This window comes from Cygnus atratus, chromosome 1 (assembly GCF_013377495.2).
Source record: "Cygnus atratus isolate AKBS03 ecotype Queensland, Australia chromosome 1, CAtr_DNAZoo_HiC_assembly, whole genome shotgun sequence".
Taxonomy (NCBI): Eukaryota; Metazoa; Chordata; class Aves; order Anseriformes; family Anatidae; genus Cygnus; species Cygnus atratus.
Genome location: NC_066362.1, coordinates 194,356,733 through 194,375,468, shown reverse-complemented (window position 1 = coordinate 194,375,468; position 18,736 = coordinate 194,356,733). Strand labels below are relative to the sequence as shown.

General features: G+C 40.3%; 1 protein-coding gene across 8 annotated transcripts in view; it reads left to right on the top strand.

Moving 5' to 3' along the window:
* The window catches only part of YAP1 (Yes1 associated transcriptional regulator), an 87,973-nt gene that overhangs the window by 29,735 nt on the left and 39,502 nt on the right, over window positions 1-18,736 (top strand). For all 8 annotated transcript variants that reach the window (XM_035542423.2, XM_035542424.2, XM_035542422.2 and 5 more), the window contains exon 3: window positions 18,355-18,470. In XM_035542423.2, coding sequence (XP_035398316.1) covers window positions 18,355-18,470 — 116 coding nt within the window. The remainder of the gene's footprint in view (window positions 1-18,354; window positions 18,471-18,736) is intronic.

The window sequence follows — 18,736 nt, the reverse complement described above, 5'->3', positions numbered from 1 at the left end:
TGAGGAAGATAGATGTTCAAGCTGTTTTTAGTAATTTTGCTCTAATTTTAATTTGCTCAGAGAAGGACAGTACTTCTGGACATCTTTCTTCTGTACAGTTTCAGGATTGATATAGGGCACATGGTACTATGTCCACATGATGGATTTTTGCATAACTGGAGTCTTGTATCAGGGAAATACTCGGCGTTTTCTTAAAAATATCTTTTTGAAGGGGGTTGCTTTCAGAAGTTGTCTGGGAAGTTCTGCCCGCATTACATACAGCAGAAAGAAGGGGCTGGTTGCAGTGTGCCCGGTCCTTGGCCCAGTTGTGTCATCGTTAAAGAATTACTGCAATCTGAACCTTTAACATAAAAACTTAGAAAAACATAGTCCAAAGCATTAGCCTCCCCCCATGCTTTAGATTTGAGTAGGGTCTTGGTCTTGCTGCTGACAGATTTTTTTTATTCATTTATTAGTTTCTAAAGTTGGTTTTGATACTCGTGGATATTTTTAAGTATTTTTGGAGTTTTTTCTTCCTCTTAGCTGTGGCATCTGTAATACAGGAGTTGCAATAAAGCAATGTTGTTTCACCTCTTCTAGATGCTGAATAAAACTCCTTAGACAGGAGTGGGTTAATGGAGGAGGGTTAATGAAGTTATGCGTCGCGGGCCTCTCAGAAAATGAGATTTCATCAGCAGAGCCCCTTAGCGTGGATTCAGGAGGTGATAGCAAAAGAAAGTTTTCTGCCAAAATACTTGTGTCATCTGGGTACCAGGCAAGGACAGAAGTGCCTTCACTGGGTGAAGGACGTGCCAGGGGAGACCTGTGCCCACTTGGCAACATCAGCCAGAAGGTAAGAGGTCGTGTCCCCAGCTAGGGTGGTGAGGCCCTGGCACAGGCTGCCCAGAGAAGCTGTGGATGTCCCATCCCTGGAGGTGTTCAAGGCCAGGCTGGATGGGGCTTTGGGCAACCTGGTCTGGTGGGAGGTGTCCCTGCCCGTGGCAGGGGGTTGGAACTGGGTGATCTTTAAGGTCCCTTCCAACCCAAACCATTCTGTGATTGTATGAAAGTTGCGCTCGTGCCCACTGGCGAGATAACAGGTGTCCAGCTTTTGCCACTCTGACTTTCTCCTCTCAGGTTTCATCGTCACAGCACATTGGGAGGATGAGCAGTCTGAAGGAGCTGTAAATAAATATTTCTGGTGACTCTGCCTCGTGCTGGCCAGCAGATTGTGTGCATGGCCTTTGTGTGGGAGCTCAAGTGATGCTTGCGGGGTCAGTAGGTGCTCACAGTCCAGACCTTTGTACCCTCCCCAAAGAGGCTTGAGAAGTGCAAGGGTTGGTCATAAAAGCTGTCCTGTAAAAGAGAAATGTGGCGTCTTGTGCACGTGTACCATTTGTTGTGCTGTGTATACCTTTTGCTTTTTGTTATGGTACGGCTGTCGTGAGGATTTCTCCTGCTCTCCTGGCGCTTCTGCGTTTCAAGGTGGACTTGGTGAAGCAGTCCAGAGACCCTTTGAGGTGTCTGTACAAAATCCCACTTCTGTGCTTTTGTGTGGACTGTGATATTCCCTCTTTAACAATGCAGTTTCAATGGTTTTGGCTTCGTTCCTTGAGGATGTTGTCATTGTCAGTTGCTTACTGCTGTCTCCCAGTACAGGGGCTGTTTTCCTACGTGTTTTGGGATGGCTAAGGAAGAACAAGAAGCCTGTTGATTCCTCCTGGGATGAGTGTGCTGTAGTGCGGGGCCTCTCTGTTACTGCATGTTGGTAAATCTTGGGAGTACTGAAACAGTGAGGCTGCACAACTTGACTACTGCTGGAAGTACTTTGACTGCTGGTAACATAATGAGCTCAAAACAGCTGCAGAGGTGCATTCAGCATCAAACACATGGGCTGACTTTTAATTAGCTACACCTGTCCAAACATGGGTGATGGCACTGGAGGCAGAACTTGACACCTACAGTTATGCAGAGAGGAGAGAGCCTGGCTTGACTTCCAGGGTGGTAAGAAAGCTTTTTGAACAATCCTGGGAGTCAGTTTCAGTTCTAAAGTGATACGGAGTGGTAGCACCAAATATGAAATCTCAAAATCTCCCATTTGAAAATAGAAAAGTTGTGGTATTTTCATCCGCTTAAACTAGCGTAGAATCTGCTTCTTTGAAGTAGATGCTTCAGAGAGGCTAGGTCTTTCATTGTCTGTGCTGCTAGTTACGTTTTTGATGCTTAAGAGAAAAACTAAATGGTTGTGGTTGCCTCTGGGTTGGTAGATTTGAATTTATAGAAAGCACTGAGTGTATTTAATCAACCATCTGAAACATACCGAGTGTTTTGCTGGGTATTCCAAGATACCTTCCTTACTTGACTTTAGGACCTAGAAGTGGTTGGGGTCCAGTGCCTGTAAATAACATTCATTTTTCTACAAGATTTTAGAAACGACTCCAGCGTGATGCTGCTCAGGAGCGGGAAGGTGCTACAAATGTGGGCTGTGATTAGCTGGCTTTGCTTCAAGCTTCATTAAGAGGGTGTGACCTGTGGGTTCCAGTTGATTAAATCCAGAGATGGGGCAAGTAAACATCTTAGGAAATAACCATTTTCCAGACCAAGGCAGACCACTATGCAATTGTTCATATTCTTAGAAAAAGCACACTCATTGACATTTTTTCTTTAGAATTTTGGTCAAGAAGGGAGGGTCAAGAAAATGAGTGTATAGCATTTTATAGAGTTTTCCAGAGTTTATAGAGTGTTCCAGGAAGAAATCAAACATTTTAGGACGCTGGATTTTCAGGCTGCTGAAAAAAAGTAGAACTTTGGAGTGTTTTTGACTGTCTCCATAGAAATTCCTTCCTCCCCCACCATGTTCTTTCATATTTAGTTTCCATAACCAGCGCACTATTGTGAAGGAGGGGAAATGCAGGGTAACTGCAGGGAAGCCAGCCAATCACTCCAGCATCAGAGCAGACTCCAGGGCTTGTGGAGCTAACCTTTCTGACCTTCACAAGGGGCCTCTCTGAGGAGAGCCATTTTTCCTGCCTTGTAATGGTAAAGAAAAAACTTGGCAACTGCTTTGATCAGCAAAGCAAAAACACGGAGAGCAAGGAGCAAATGGGCAGCTTTGTGCACAAAACTGCTAAGTCAGTGCTTGGCTTTCTCTGCTCGGGAGCAGTGTTACCACCTTAAATAGAATACATGCACATTTCTGTAGGGTCTGGGGATGGCTCTTGTATAGCTTTAGAAAATCCTTCTGTTCAGAAATAAGGGAAAATTGTGGTCATTACCAGTTGCAGTGGGGTGAAAGTGTTTCATCTAGTAGTTGGGCAATGCGAGAGTGAGGGAGCTTTTCCTTTCTTATTTTTTTGGGCAGGATTTTCAAAAGAGAAGGACTTGCACAATACTTTTCAAAAATAATTCTGGTACTGAGGGGCAGACATTTCTTGTATGCAGCTGGCATAAATTTTTACTGTGCTATTTATTGCTTTCCAACTTTTGATGGTGTTTTTCTCGGTTGATGCCGACAATGCATTTCAGATGCCTAGTGGAAGAAACAGTGGTTTTACTTTGCAAGTATGTAAGGTTTTGTTTTAACTTGTACTGATTCAAAAAAAAAAATCAGTTCTTATATTGGCAATATTTTATGTTAGCTTTTAGCTTCACTTCTCCCTTGTGTTCTTTTTTACTGTTCTTCAGCTGCTGATCTCTAAATGCAGCCGTATCCTTCTGATACAGTTCCTAGTCCCTCTGGTAAGTGGTGTTCCTGCTGTGTGATAGTTTTCTGCCCAGCACATGGCGTTAATTCTTCCACCTGAACTTAAGTGCTCTGTATCCTTCCTCTGCCTGAGAGTAGCACAGGGTTGCTGTTGTTTTTATTCAGCACTTCCTTCCATTTCAGTGAGAGTCTGCCTCACAATTCAGTTTGCCAGACAATTTCTGGCCAGTGAACTCAAGCTTTGTTCATTCTCTGCAAGAATTCTTCCCGTGGTTTGTAAATTTTGCAAATTTCTACCTCCTTCCTTTGCTACCTCGGTTTTTCTTCATGACACTTGGCTCCTTAGAAGATTTTGATGTTCCAGATTGCCAGATTCCTGTGCTAGTCATGTTTCCTCTTTTAGACTTCCACCATTCACTTTTTTTTGATGTTTCATCCTTTCCTCAGCCACTCCCCAGTTAATCACCCCTAGTAGTGTGCTGGGGTGGTTGACAGTGATTTTTCTTCCTTTGTACTTGTCTGAAAAAAAGTAATCAGCTCCACAGCTCTGGGGCCAGGCAAGCTGTTTGCAGGTCTGTGTTGTTTTGGAGCAGCGCCCTTTGATTTTATGGAAGTGGAGAAATTTAAATGAGTTTCACCATCTAACAAGATAGCTACAGGTTTTCAGTAATTAAACAGCTTATTAGATCCTCGCAGAGTTCTGGACAGGATGCAAGTTCTTTTTCCATGAAGATAATTTATTTCTGTGCAAACTCTTTTTCAGCACCTTTCACCTGCAGGGCATCTGTTACTCCAACACCTGCAGTGGTGCTCAGATAAGATACTTGGTATCTGATGAAGATATACAGGAAATGGGCTTGCTTGAAATCCCTCCTCACCAATCCATCCGAGTGAAACGAGGCTGAGCGGCTCCACCAGCAGGGTTTGGTTCCCTTGCCTGCACTGAGGGTGCACGGTCTGTACGTACCGTATTTAGGGGGCAAATCCAACATCTGACCACTGCCTCCCCCTTTGATTTTATTGACAAAAATCAGTGCAGAGCTGTTCCTGGCCAGTTCGGTGGGCAGAAGGAGCGTGCCCGCAGCCCTCCCCTGCTCCTGGCTGATGTGCAGGCGGTGCTGGCAGCACCAGCTTCCAGCCGGCTCTGGGCGTGCTCCAGCACAGAGCGCGGTGGGATGTTGGGATGGTGCCTGCCATCCAAGCAGCTGTTCCCTGTACTAAAAGGTAGGTGGGTTACCAGACAGACTGCTGGATTAACGGGCTATTGCAGTCAAGGCCTGTTTAGGTAGTGGAGTAAGAAGAAATACTAAAGAGCTCAGAAAGCAGTGAAGTCAGAGATGAGGAGAAAGGGAGCACAAAGAAATGGGGGCTCTGAAATAAAGCCACTCAACTCCAGGGCCTTGCTCACTTTCTAACAGTTTCACACTGGATTCTTTTTTTCCTGTGGCCTATTCTTTGCCTTTGTTATGCTGTTGCATTCTTTTCTTCATCAACACAAAATACAAAAGTAGGTTTCTTGTAGAGAAGAACATGATATCAGATTTGTAACAGCCCGTTTCTCATTGGAACATAAATATTTTGTAACAATTTCCTGAACAGATTTCTGAAAATATGTTTAAAATATAGTAAGCTATGAGAGAAGAATAACTACAAGTTGTAACGTGCAAATTTTTAGAACTAGTCATAGGATTTAAAAGCGTATTTTTCATGTATAGTTTACTTTTAAAAGGTCTTGAGATAAAACTTGAAGTTATGACCTGCGTAGTGATTCAAAATGATAGCAGAATAAATTTTAAAGATAACGCTAACCAGTGCATGTTTGCTACTGAGCTTTGAGAGCATGATAAATTCTGGAAGGAAGTTGCTGGGTAAGTACTGACCCACAGCTCAGAAGGCGTTCGCCAAGTGCATGTTTACTTTCTCGGCCTTTCAGTGCAAAACTAAGAAACTGGGAGCTGAAGAGCAGGGTGGTTTGTTTCCTTCTTCCATGGCTGCGATTACAAACTGGATGTGAGAAAATGACATCTGGTTTTTAAAAACTTGCGGGAAGTGGTGACTAGCAGCAGTTGATTCAGATCCCGAAAACAGATCAGGCATTTTGTGAGAATAATGAAAACTACTGGAGCGGGGCAGGCTGAAGGGATTGCAGATGACTTGTAAGGAATATTAATCAAAAAGATGGTGGGGTTTGTTCTCTCGGTATATCCTCCTTTTTGCCTGTAAGGACTGATTTACACCTCCTGATCTAGAGATTACAGTACAGATAGCAATCTAGATCACTGAGTTTAAAGGTCAGCAGTGGAGACACTGAAGTTTGCTGTGACGATGGGTTCCTGTGATGGAGCCCTGCTCAAACTGCAGTCACTTACAGTTCACGCTGCTTGTCCCGGCAGGTGTATGTCAGTAACCTATAACCTGTGTAAAGGCTTGCCCGCAAGAAGTTGATGTAGAATTGGAGTGAAGATTGTTCCAAGTGACTCATTAGTTAAAATTCAGAAAAGTTGTGTCCTGTTGCTCAATTCCTGAAATCACTGATAGGACAGCACACATGGGCACTTCTGAAATCCCTGTCAACGTAGCTTTGAACACAGGTTATAAAACAAATACATTATTCCCCAGGATCTTATATTCTAGTTACAGAACGAGTCAAATCCGTGCAAACGGGCAGAACTTAAATGTACGACATCGTTGCAGTTACATCCTTGCTTAAAATGAGGGGCCTAAAAGAACTTTGGCCACCTGGTCAGTAAGCCCAGATCAAAAGTAGCCCTGAGAAGTGAGAACACTTTAGGCTGCAGAAAGCCAATCTTTTGGAAGAGATTAAAGGATCTCGGTTTGTCCAAGAATTCAGAGTGGAGCTCTGGAAGAAGGGTCCTGCGCTGACAAGCAGTTGGTGAATTTTGCAGGCAAAGAAAGGAAAAGCTGGAAGCTGACAATGTTGGCTTTTGGAACTGAAAGGGAGTGGAGGAAAGGGATGGGTCACAGGGAAGTGCTGACTAATGGTCAGCAAACACTCAAAGGGAGTTCTTGTGTTTAAAAGCTGGCCTCACTTCCTAAAAGGAAAATAAAGCCCAAACTGTTCAAGCATAAAATTTGGCCTGGGGAAGTCTAAGCTGGACTGCTAAAAGCTGGGGAGGGGCTACGCTGGAAGGAGGGCTTGATTAGGATGATGCTTTTAGCCATTAAAAAGACAGCTAACTTCTGGTGTGACCTGGGTTCTCGTCTCTTTTTTGGGTAGGGTCTATTTTATTAGAGAAACCTCATCTTTATCTGTGTTACTATATTTATTGTACTGGGGAAGTCTGTTACTCGTAAGCTGGAGTCTAAATGGTAGACATATATTTTTATAAGTAAATAATAATTTTGAAAAAAAAGCTAATAAGCAGATACTACATTCTTCTCCCTTATTCCTATGCCTCCCCTCCCACTCTCTGTAATGGCTGAATGCTGATTGTGGCAAGTGGTTGATGAAGACTGAAGGGATTCCAAAGCTGGAATTAATTTATACACTAAGTTAAGGTGATAATCTTCATTAATTAGGATTTATTGGCGACTTCAACTCTACTGGAAATCCCATGCTGAAATTAAGGGAAAGTTGGAGATCCATTATACTTAGTGGTCTGTTTTGCACCTAAGGATAGGGTTGAACAGTTCCTAAATAAGTACTTCACTATACTTATTGATAAGACATGGTAGTTACTTTTTTTTTATTCGACAAAGATTAAATTGTTACATACCCCTGCATATCCCTTGTACTTTAAGAATCATTAGTAATTTAATTGACGTGATTTTAAATAAACTTCTGTGCGTCATGATTTATAATCACTATTTTTAATTCCCTGTATACCAAAAGATATGCAGAAAGCAAGTCACGTTACTGCAAATCAAATGTATAAAAGCTGAGGTATTGGTATCACAATGTTGATTTCATGGAATAAATTAAAACTTAAGATCTCTTTTAAAGACTAGTCTTAGAGGTTGCATAGGTCTTTACCTTTTGCTTCTAGAAAGAAAGTAGGGTTTGTTTTGCTCTTGGTGATTTCACTGTCTTAAGTTTCTCTGTTGCTTCCCCATGTGTGTAATAATATAACAATTTTTATTGCTATTTCAAACATTTGAAATGGAAATTTTCCACTTGATGGTTTCTGAAAGTTTGCAATGAAATTTGAGTTCAAAATGAGTTTTATCTTGCATTATTGATTTAACACTGTGGGCTTCTAAAATGCTTTTTAAACTGATGCTCTTTGTGGTGAAGGGACTGTAAATCCTCTGATAGAAAACCATTTTTAGGTCACTTAAAATAAATATAATAGCTCTAATATGTAAGTATATTATATGTTTAATTATTTTAGCTATCATTTTAAACTATTTAAGCTAAGTAATTTCTTCCTACACCTTTGCTCTGTACTGTCTTTGCCAGCCCCAGTTAAATGGGTAAATAAAACCAACTTTTCAAAGCATAGCCTTTAGACCGTATGTCGTATCTGGGTGCAGAGAAATCTGTTGCTTCTGGTGCTTTGCAGCTTGGGAAATCTGTTTGCAGGGGCTTGAAGCATGGTGATGAAAAGGAATAATCTGCTGGTGAAAAATACAAAGTGCTGTATTGCCTAGAGTTGGCTGAGCAGGTAGCTCAGTCAAGATTTTCTTCTTTTTTTTACTTGGCAATCTGTAAAGTCTTCAGGGACATGAATAATTGCCTCCAACCTCAGTGGCACATAGTGTTTGAACTGGAGGTGGAACAAGCTCTGCCTGAGACGTGATCATAAGGAAGAGTCAAAAAGGGAAGGAAAAATCCAGTAATACAGGAAGTAGAAGTGGAAAGGGGGGAAAAAAAGAATATTGAATAATAAGAAGGAAAAACTAAACATTAACAATGTGAGATGGATACAGTTGCCTGAACACTTAAGTATGGAGAAAGGAAATAAAGGAGTTGTGGTATGGGGGTTGTTTTATTTCAGTCTCAAATGAGGAAAAGATATAAGGCTGTTCATATGACTAAAGCTGGGAACATCACATCTAAACAGCTGATTGACTTAGGGTGTGAAGTGCCTGTTCTGAAGCATACATTTAAAAGTAGTTGATGATATTGATTTGAATGGCAAGAAAAACAGATTCATTTAATTTTTTTTAATTTTTTTTTTCAGCAAAATGCTATCCATTTGTTTCCAGTAGGCCCTACCTAGTGGTTTTGTAGCCAGCCCATCCTGTCAGGGCCGTCTGGGAGCGATCATCGTCAGAACACTCAAGCAACCAGTTTGAACTGCCCTCCGAGACTTCCTACTTAGAGCAATAAGGAAACAAGCTAAAGAATCTTTTTATCTTAATATTTTGTTTTCCTTGGTGGTGGCTAGCCTAAGGGTTATTCAACAGGATTGCTAGGAACCCCCTTTAGATCCTCAGGCAGCTGGCTGTAGCAGCTTTTATTGCAGCATGCTTAGGCAAGCCTCTCTGACTTGCAACCTTCAGGCAACCAAAAATAGGTATATGGAAGGGGGCATAAAACTGGCTCCTGCTCATGCAGAGATGCATTTGATTTCCCTCTTGCTTTTTGTCTCCTTTATGAGCTAACTGGGGGGAGAGACACGAGATAGAATCTCAGAGATAAAAGGACAGGAAAGTGATAAGGGATTCTATGGCACATGGCTTCTCAAAATGGTCTGCGCTTCCCCTAATAACGTGAAAGTTAGTGTTTGTGTAATCTCGTCTTTATTGTTACAGAAAACAAAATGGTTGCATCTGGAGAAGGTCTTCTCTGTGCTTGCTTAGTAGGGGCGTAGGAGGGCATCCGTGAAGTTAAAAGAATCAATTAACTTCACTTGAAATAGCGGTGGAGACAGCTCTTCCTTTAGGTTTGCCCACAGTGATATCTTGATCTCTTTCATTTTAAGTTAAGGAAAGAAACATGAATTTTGAGCATGTTGAGTGGCTCAACCATAGGGAAACAAACTTCTTAACTTTGGGGGCTGGGTGGAGAGAAGGGGGAGGTTTCCTTTAAATACAGTCTCAAATAAATCTGATGATATCAACCGTGATACCAGCATTTAGTCCTCTACAGAATTTGGAAAATGATTGAGTTGATACAAAGAAAGTAAAAGCAAGGTCCTTTCTTTTTAATCTCTGCAATACTGCTGTTTCTTACAGTTTTCAAAGTAATGGAAAGAGCCCTAGAAATTAGTCTCCTCATTCCTTTCATCTCAGACTCGGAAAAGAATATCATTTCATTTGGAAGATCCAAAGAGAAATCCAAGAATCATTTTTTCAAAAGTCATTTAAATGTTTTTAAACATTTTAAATGTTTTTAAGCTTTAAGTGTTGTGGTACTAACTCCTTTTTTTTTTTTGTACATGAGGTCCTTGAGTTCAGAGTAGGAAGAGGGACAGGAGGAAAAAAGAACAAATCCAGAAATCAGCATATCATGACTTCCATTTTTACTTGACAAACGGCAGTTGTTTTACAAGCACATCATAATAAAAGTGAGGCTACCTCTGGCAAAGCTTTGTGCCTATCATGCCTTCATCTCATGTTAGGCATGCACGTATGGTTAGACTGCCTACTGCCCCCTGTCCATTTTTAGGATTATATGCTCCCCTGAAGTGAGGGCCTTTCTGAGAGTGCCTTCCTAAGAAGGGCTGTGCTGTTCTGCCGCCCCCAAAGAGCGAGATGTTTATAATTAGAGCAGTGAGCCTAATGCTAAATCCTCAGCGTACCAGCATTGTGCACTGTCTGCATACAGGCCAGTGCTAATAAAGGCTGCCTTTGAATACTCTGTTTTAAATGCAGTATTTGGTGTATCTTTTAAAAACTTCTTCCATAACTCTTATTCCATGTACCAATGTCTGTGGCTTTATGGGACGTGCCTTCAGGAATTCGCTAGTTCTTAGCATCTTGCAAACTGGATCTACTTTAGGAACAAATTCCAGAGGGGTCTGTTGGAGAACGTGCCTGACCCTTAGCGAGTTTGTGCAAAATGTATTTCTGCACCAACTGGGCTTTTGTCAGCGCCATTTTAAGTCATTTAGGCGTTCCTTATTGCGTTGCTCTAGTTCAGCTTCAAACCATTCATGTGTGGAATGAATTTCTAGGACTGTATTTATGAAGCATCGTGTGTATCTGGCCCAGGTCTGTTTAATACTCTGAGGGGACACACCTCTGACAGGTTCTTCCTACCTGGTAATGTAGCTGTCAAGAGGAATGTTGTGCCCATCATTCTTCTAATACACTTATGTTCTTTCTCAAAGTTAAGGAAATCACAGCTGTGGCACAACACAGTTGCACACTTTCCAGTTGCATGTTGATTTGGGGATGCGCTTTTGCAAGCTGTAAGTAGGATAGAGCTGTGTGTATCATCCTATCACCAGTGTGCTCTGTTGTCATATGCTGGTGGTGTGGTTTGGTGAGGACATCAGCAGCAGTGTCAATCAAGTAGTCCAACACAAGCTTTGCCTGGCTAACGTACAGGTCTAACAGGGAAAATTCAAAAAATACTCACATCATGTATGGTCGCAATATTCAGAAACTTTGTTCCTATTTCTGTGAAGCAGTTGGGCCGTGCCGTCCTTGAGACGGATTGCGGTAGGAATTTTAGTTTCTAAAGAGGTCAGATTAAGAGGTTATCAGTTTTACTGCTGTGTGCCCAAACTTAGTTTGTAATAATCCTGGAGCCCAGGGAAACTTTGCAAGTTAATGGGAGAGGACAAGTGGAAGCCGTGCTTTCCCAGCAATAGGTGGAGTATCATCTCTCTGCATGCTGTGAACAACAGCTTTTCCTTCTTTGTTTTTTTTTTTTTTTTTTTTTTTTTTAATTTAAAAAGAGAAATGAAAGGTTCTTAAAGGATCTTGGGTCATTTTGAGCAGATCTTCTTGTATAACTCTGGTTCAAATTTAGGAAAGTGTTTATGGAGTACTGGATTGAGATGGATATCATTGCGAACAACAGAGCTGTCTCATTTACCCTTCAGCCTTTTCTTCTTACTGCTGCGGCTTGGCAGTGAAATTTGTGTCATCCCAGTGTTTTAGTTCAGGTAAGGTGTAAATCTGTAACTTTGTTACACCATTTGCAAAGAACTGTCTTTCACTTTTAAGTTACCAACCCCTAATTAAAAATGGCCGATAGAGCTGAAGACTTGATTTCACATTTTAACCCTTCCAATTTTGGAAGTACCATTAATAGGGTAGAAAAAAGGATGCATGAAGAAAGTCAGTTTCTGCCCTCAGGAAAAGCTGAATCCACTCCATTCTGTGTAATAATATCCGAAGAGCGTATCAGTCATAACTCAGAAACCTCTACATCCTATTCTCCAGTTTTCAAGAGTGGTAATGAAAGCAGTTCAGACTGAGGCTGTTTTTACTCTAAACTTTTTCTTTTATCCCATTTTTAAGTTGAACCTTAGAAAACAGATGGGCTAGGGGCCCCTACAGCTGCAGTGTCAGACTGAGTTTGACCTTTTAGCTATTACCACCCCTCTTAGACATTTGCGTTCACCTCTGCTATTGAATTAGTAGATCCCGTCACTTTCACAACTGTTCTACAGTCACGCTGCCGCGTTTTTCATGCTCCTGTAGAGGTTAGGCCTCTGCAGAAGTGGATATTCTGGTTTCCTCTCTGCCTGCTAGCACTACATGCATGTTGGTTATCTTGCAGGTAACCTAAACTGCTTAGACACAGGCCAAGTTTGTATAAGATTTGGCACCGGGTTTAGTTTGAAATTAATTTTTGTGTGTGAGAGGCAGTTTATGGCAGTTCCAAGAGCAGAAATGCTCGTTCAGTTTCTCCCAGTGCCAGCAGAAGAACCAGCTTTCAGTATATACATCCAGTCCAGATGTACTGAAATACATGGGTGAGAGCTCTAAAAACCTTTCAGGTCGTTATGCATTATGTAGATTGAGGAAACCAGCTGGTTAAGAAGACAAGGGGAAAAATCTGGAAGAACAGAATTTGTGGCTCAGTCGTTTAGGGTAAAACAGAATCATAGGTGACGCGTTTGCTGATGGAGCAGTTCACGTTTGGGATATAATGAAAAGCTGAAGTTTCACACCAACTTTAGAAAATAATTAGGCGTAGCTTTGTTTGTGCCACTTGCTCATGTTACACAGACTTTCTTATTCATCCCCAAATATATAAAAAGTGCATGAGGCCTAGTCACCAGTTTTGGTAGGTCTGTCACAATGCGGTCAGTGGTACGTGCTTGTGTTCTTACTTTGTTTCTAATAAAACAGGACTTCCAGTGAATTCTTAAAATAGTCCTGGAAGTCTGAACACCAAAATCCAAGTTAGTCATTGTGACTTCACTAGACGGTGGAAATAATTTTCTCATGCAGGCGTAAAATATAAGACTTGTCTACATAGTAAAACATAGAAGCATGACTGTATTGACAGATACTAAGGTAGTTCCTTATGGATGCTTTCATATTGAACAACAGCTTGCTTTTCTGAATGTTTGTGCCTATTTATTTTTCTTGGAATGTTCTTTAATGAAGTCATGTCCAAACTGCAAAGAGAAGTGATGAGTTGTTTATTCTGTCTTGCTTGCATCCTTTCATGTGTAGATCAGGCCTTTTCAGTTTTTGCTATTGCAGAAATTTTATATATTATGTTCATCTGGTACCTAAGATTAAAACATCTTTTCTTCCTAATGGCACGTGTTTTTTTTTGTTTTTTTTTTACACATCTTAGGGTAATGATTTGGCAATTTCTGACTCGCTCAGCTTAATAATATATTTTCTGAGAGAAACCTTTCTTATAAGATGAAAATTCTCACTGCAGATGACATAGAGATGTGCACTGTATATAAGGAATATTTATGCCAATTCGGGGGAAAAAAAGAGGAAGAAATAATCATGATTTTGTAATGACTGAGAATTTTGTTAAATGAATGAAGTCCTTAACACACCTTGGGGAAGTGTATGTTGAGCAACAGGGACTGCAGTTGCAATACTCCAGAATATCAAAATTGAAGGCCTCTTAGGTAATATTTATTGTTGGTGACTGTATGGTTGCATATAACTCCTGGATTGTAGTGGATATGCAATTCCTAAGGAATGAAACTTTTACTGGAGGATTTAAGTACATTTTCAGTGTCCTTTTTGTGTTAGCTCACTTCTGACCTGGCTTCCAGTAATACCATTCACGTCTCTTCAGCAGAACCACTACAGTACAAAGGTGAAGGTGTATCACGCTACCGCAGGGGCAGATCAGTTCTCCATTTTTAGGAATGGCTGTATTTTATTAGTCTTTTAGCACCTAAAGGTGATTTTCAGTAGGAAGTAACAGATGTGGTGGTGTGTGTGTGTGTTTGTTTTTTTCTTTTTTAAAATTCAGTTAGGAACTGAATGTGACAAATCTGGCACGCAATAGCGTTTAATGCCAAAAAAGATTGCTTTCACTTAAGAACTCTGGTTCTTAATAACTGCAGACATTCTCTTAGCATGAAAAAAATGAGAAAATTTAATAAAAAGTTATTATATATATATATATATATGGGGGGAACAGCTTGATTGTCTTTATAATGCATAGCACTTCAGAATTGCTTTTTGGTTCAGGTTGTTTCTTAGAACAATCACTCTTCTTGATACCAGAATTGATACAAGTTTGCTAGCAACTATTTAACATATTCTGGGTGTTTTGGTTTTGTGCACACTGCAAAGCTGTGATTCTACCTCATGAGTAGACTTAATTTTAATCTGATAGTACTGTACTAAATATAATGGCTGATTTGATATGTCACTAATTTTTTTAAGTGAGGTTGACAGCAGTACTTTGTCAAAATGTGGCTCAGATCAGCTTTACTAAAGGTAAGGATTGGGGCAGTTGGCAGGTAATGGAGCTACTACAGAAAAAATCTGTTTAGTGCAGGGAAAGATAATGTTGCACTGGGGCCGGCGTTCTCATTTTAGACCTTTCCTGCTCTGATACTGAAAACAGGGGCAAAGATCTCTACCTGCAGAGAATGTCCTGCTTCCATACTTACACTGATAATGAGCAATGCATGTTTACAGTAAGTTACCTTGGTGCACGTGCTGCAGATATTTAACAAAATTAAGACCTGTAGTCGTTACTGTAGTACTGGGATTTACTTAAACCTTCCATCCTCATAAATGGGTGCCTGCCTGCTTCACGTTCCTTCAGTTGGTTAGCATGATTTGGAAGTTGGGGTAAAGAATTGATGCGTCGTGATGTTTGGGGTGTTTTTTTTATATGTAGCATCCAAAAACTCAGGATACGGCACAGAGAGGTGAGGTATGTGTGCGGACTATGGCTTGAAGGAAAATAGAGAATTTTTGAGTGAAGGTGTTGGGAAAATGTATATGTAGGCCAGGAAGCGGAAAACTGAGTGGGACGGGACAAAGTTGCCTTATTGAACCAGCCTTGTGATTCGTATGACTTGAACATAATAAGTTTGATCGCTTTGAGGCTTTTATTTTGTGGCTCTTCTGAAAATCCTGGCTGGAGCTGTGCTGGTAAAGTAAGGAACATGCTGACTTTCCTCAAGTGATACTCAGCTGGGGAAAAATCAGAAGCTGCTGCTGTCTAAAATAGCTAACCACGTTAACAAGCCCCTCTGAACATTAACTGTACTTTGCACGGTATACTTGCGCAGTTTTGAGGAGCTGATAATGCTGCCTTTGTGCTCAGAATTGGCAGTGCTTCTGAGATGGCTTCTTCCACAGTCCCTTCATCTATCCTGTGCTCAGATATGTTTGGAAAAGTTTGGTGAATGTTGTTTCTGTGTGTCCCTACAGGTAACTGTGAAACGGTTCTGCAATGCAGTGAGGCAACATTTTTCCCTCTGTTTTATGCTCTACATTCAAATAGGGTATAAAAACAAAGGCTGTAAAATATGTACCCTAGGTATATGTTTTATAACTGTATAGCGTTGCAAGTATTTTTATAAGAGTTAAATGGAAATAAAAAATGTGTAATCATGGGCGCAGTGGTGTTTTCCCAGTTTCCTCTGTTCCCAGAACTGAACTGAGCAAATATAACAAATTAGAAATAGAGGGGAGGAGTGGCACATGCTGGTACTGTAACTTAAACACAGTCTGTGAAGCATTACTGTGCAGTGTTTTTACATCTGTATTATCTTTTCCTGCTTTCATTGCTTTGCAAAATTGACCGGCAGAAAAATGAAATTTTTTTTGGAAAAAAGTTTTATGTACATTCCAGTATATATATGGCAGTCTTTACTATGTTTTTCCCTGTTCTATAAATAAATAGGCGAAAAAGGAAATGAAGAAGTCTCGCTGCATGTGGCATGTTTCTTGGTTAGGCTGCATGTTGAAAAATGTGTGCGAGCAAAAACACAGTATGCTTAATAGTACCTGTATTAAATGAGCTGTATCATGGAAAGTAACACCATGGCAGTGACACCATTTTAATTGAACCTTTAGTAACAGGGGGGCTTCCTGTCCACAAGGGAAAACTAGCATTACTTGCCAAACGTAGACAAAGTAAGGCTTTGTTTACTGTCAGATTTTTGTAAAATAATATTCCTATTTTGTGATCCTAGTAGAATATGCCTGTAAATTCTTGGTCTGAAATCGTGTGTGTTTAGAGAGGGTAAAATGTAAGGGAAAAGATACTTAGCTTAAAATAAAACTTGTTTTTCAAAATTACTTTGTGATACCTTCCACTTTATAATCATTAAAGGGACTTCATGTTACAATATAATAAATAATTATATATAAGTAATTATTTTGGTGACTAATGACCCATTTTATGATCTTCTGAAGTTGTAGTTATTCATTGTTTGTAGCTATTCATTTCAAACAAGTGACAGAATCTAGTATTTCAGGAAAAAAAAAAAAAAAGAAAAAATATTTTTGAACACCAACGAACATATTAAAAACACTAATTCAGCAGAATGTGGTTTTATTAACTGAAGTAAAGGGTTTCCTTAGTAAGTTCCTAGACACAGTAACTGGTTGCTTGGGGTGGAGAGATGTTATGTTTTGTTAAGCCAGTTTGACCCAGGAGGAGATCTTAATTTATGACCAGTGCTCTGGGGTGCTGTGACCATGCAAATACATCAAGTTTGAGATTCACCTCCTCTGATGTCAGTGGATCTGACCTAGTTACCTTAGGTTCCTTTCTCAATGGAGAAAATAGGCCTGATTCACCTTCAGTACATTCCTTAAATTTATCAAATGAACATAACAGTGCTCTTTTAGGTTCCTTCCTATTTAGTAGGGAGCAGAGTGACGAGGTCAGATGTTGTTGTGCAGAAAGATGTAGGTGTTGAGGTGACCAAGTCTGAATTATCTATCCTTTTAGGATGTCTAAAATATAATACAACACCACCTCCTAAATTTGAATATGCCTTAAAGTAATGTTAATTGTGAATTGGGAAGATTTACTGCACAATAATAATTTAATCCCAACGTAAAGATGGAAAATTTACAGCCTGACTGGTAGCAAACGCATACTGATGCATCAAGGTTACGTACAAAACAATGCAAAACATGGGTACATACACAAATACAAACTGGAGTACCTAGTTTTGAATTCAGCTCTCCAGTAGAATCTACATTGCAACTTTAAATGTAGTATTTTTGTTGGAGGAAGTGAAAATGAGCATTCCACGTAATCCAGAAAGAGAGAACTTTGATTACTGTAAGGAAAGAATGGCACCAAGTTAGCGATGTCTTGGATTCTAACTGATGTAGGGCTACTTGGATATGAGTTTGAATTGATACCAATTCTAAATGAATTGATTACAAGCTTTGCTGTCAAAGCTTAGAATGTATTAGTTTTATTTTTGTTCCACATATACTTCTCAGAGCTATCTCAATTAATGGCACCAAGATACTGTGATGCTTGTTTGTGAATAGCCTGCATTTGTTATTCATTAGATTAGCAAAGCATGCTAATCACATACTCAAAAGGTGAAGTAATCATTCATTACACTTTGTGTTTTCATTGACTTAAATAGTTTTGTGAATGACAGTGGTGAATGTATTTTCCAGGGCTTTTTTTCTTTTCAAAACAGATAAATCAAAGCTCCCAAAGTGTTGTAATTAGGTTCTAGAGAGGACTAAGTTGAGTTCCTGGGCAATCCAGCTGTCCTCGTCTTTTCACATGAAGTTGAAAGGCTACTGAACATCACTTTTTTTTTAATTACTGCTCTGGTGTGACTGAACATCTCTGTGGTAACTTAAGTAACCAGCCCTCGGTGGGGAGGGGAGTAGGCCTCAAATAATCTGAGGATGCGGTCTACGCACAGAAAGTTTGGGAAGACTAATGATTACTCACCAGCCAGTTCATTACAGCTCCCCAGGCACTGGATGTGAACTCATCACGCCAAGTTACTTGACTGTGCTTGAGATTCCAGGCATAACTGGCTCGGTTTGAAAGACCGAAGTCGCGTTTAAAAATGACAAGTAACTAAACAAGAAAGGAAGAGAATGTTTAGTTCATGGATGTGTTATGGTACAGTAATCTAGGTTCCAGTATTCATCTTGAGCCACATCTCACCATTGCTACAGCTCTTTGCTGGGAGAGTGGTGGTGACCAGAGTAAAGGGTTTGAGAGTTCTTTGGAAAGAATCCAGAAGTTCTTGTTTGGTTTTGAATGTGGCTGCTGTTGGCAGCCTTAACCTTTTGTTGCTAAACTTTCTGAGCTAGCAGGTCATTATTGTGAATGTCTGACTGTCCTAACTCTCGCTTTGTTTCCTTAGTCATATTGATCAAACAACAACATGGCAAGATCCGAGGAAGGCCATGCTTTCCCAGATGAATGTCACAGCTCCCACCAGTCCTCCCGTGCAACAGAACTTAATGAACTCAGCATCAGGTAAGCAAAATCTGTGTTTGTGGAGAAGGTCATACAAACAAAGATACCAGTAGCTATTTTAATCTGCGGGGTTGTTGTAGGGCTGTTGAAATCTCACAATTGTCTGTTTAGTTTGAAACGTTAAACTTAAAAAACCTGATGCATCTAACGAGAGGCTGATAACTTGAGGTAAGAGGACATGTAATGTTTGTCAGCAAAAAGTATGCTGTAGTTTCTAGGTCTGTGTTTTTATTTTTTTTAAAGGTATGCTTCAAATGTTTTAAGGA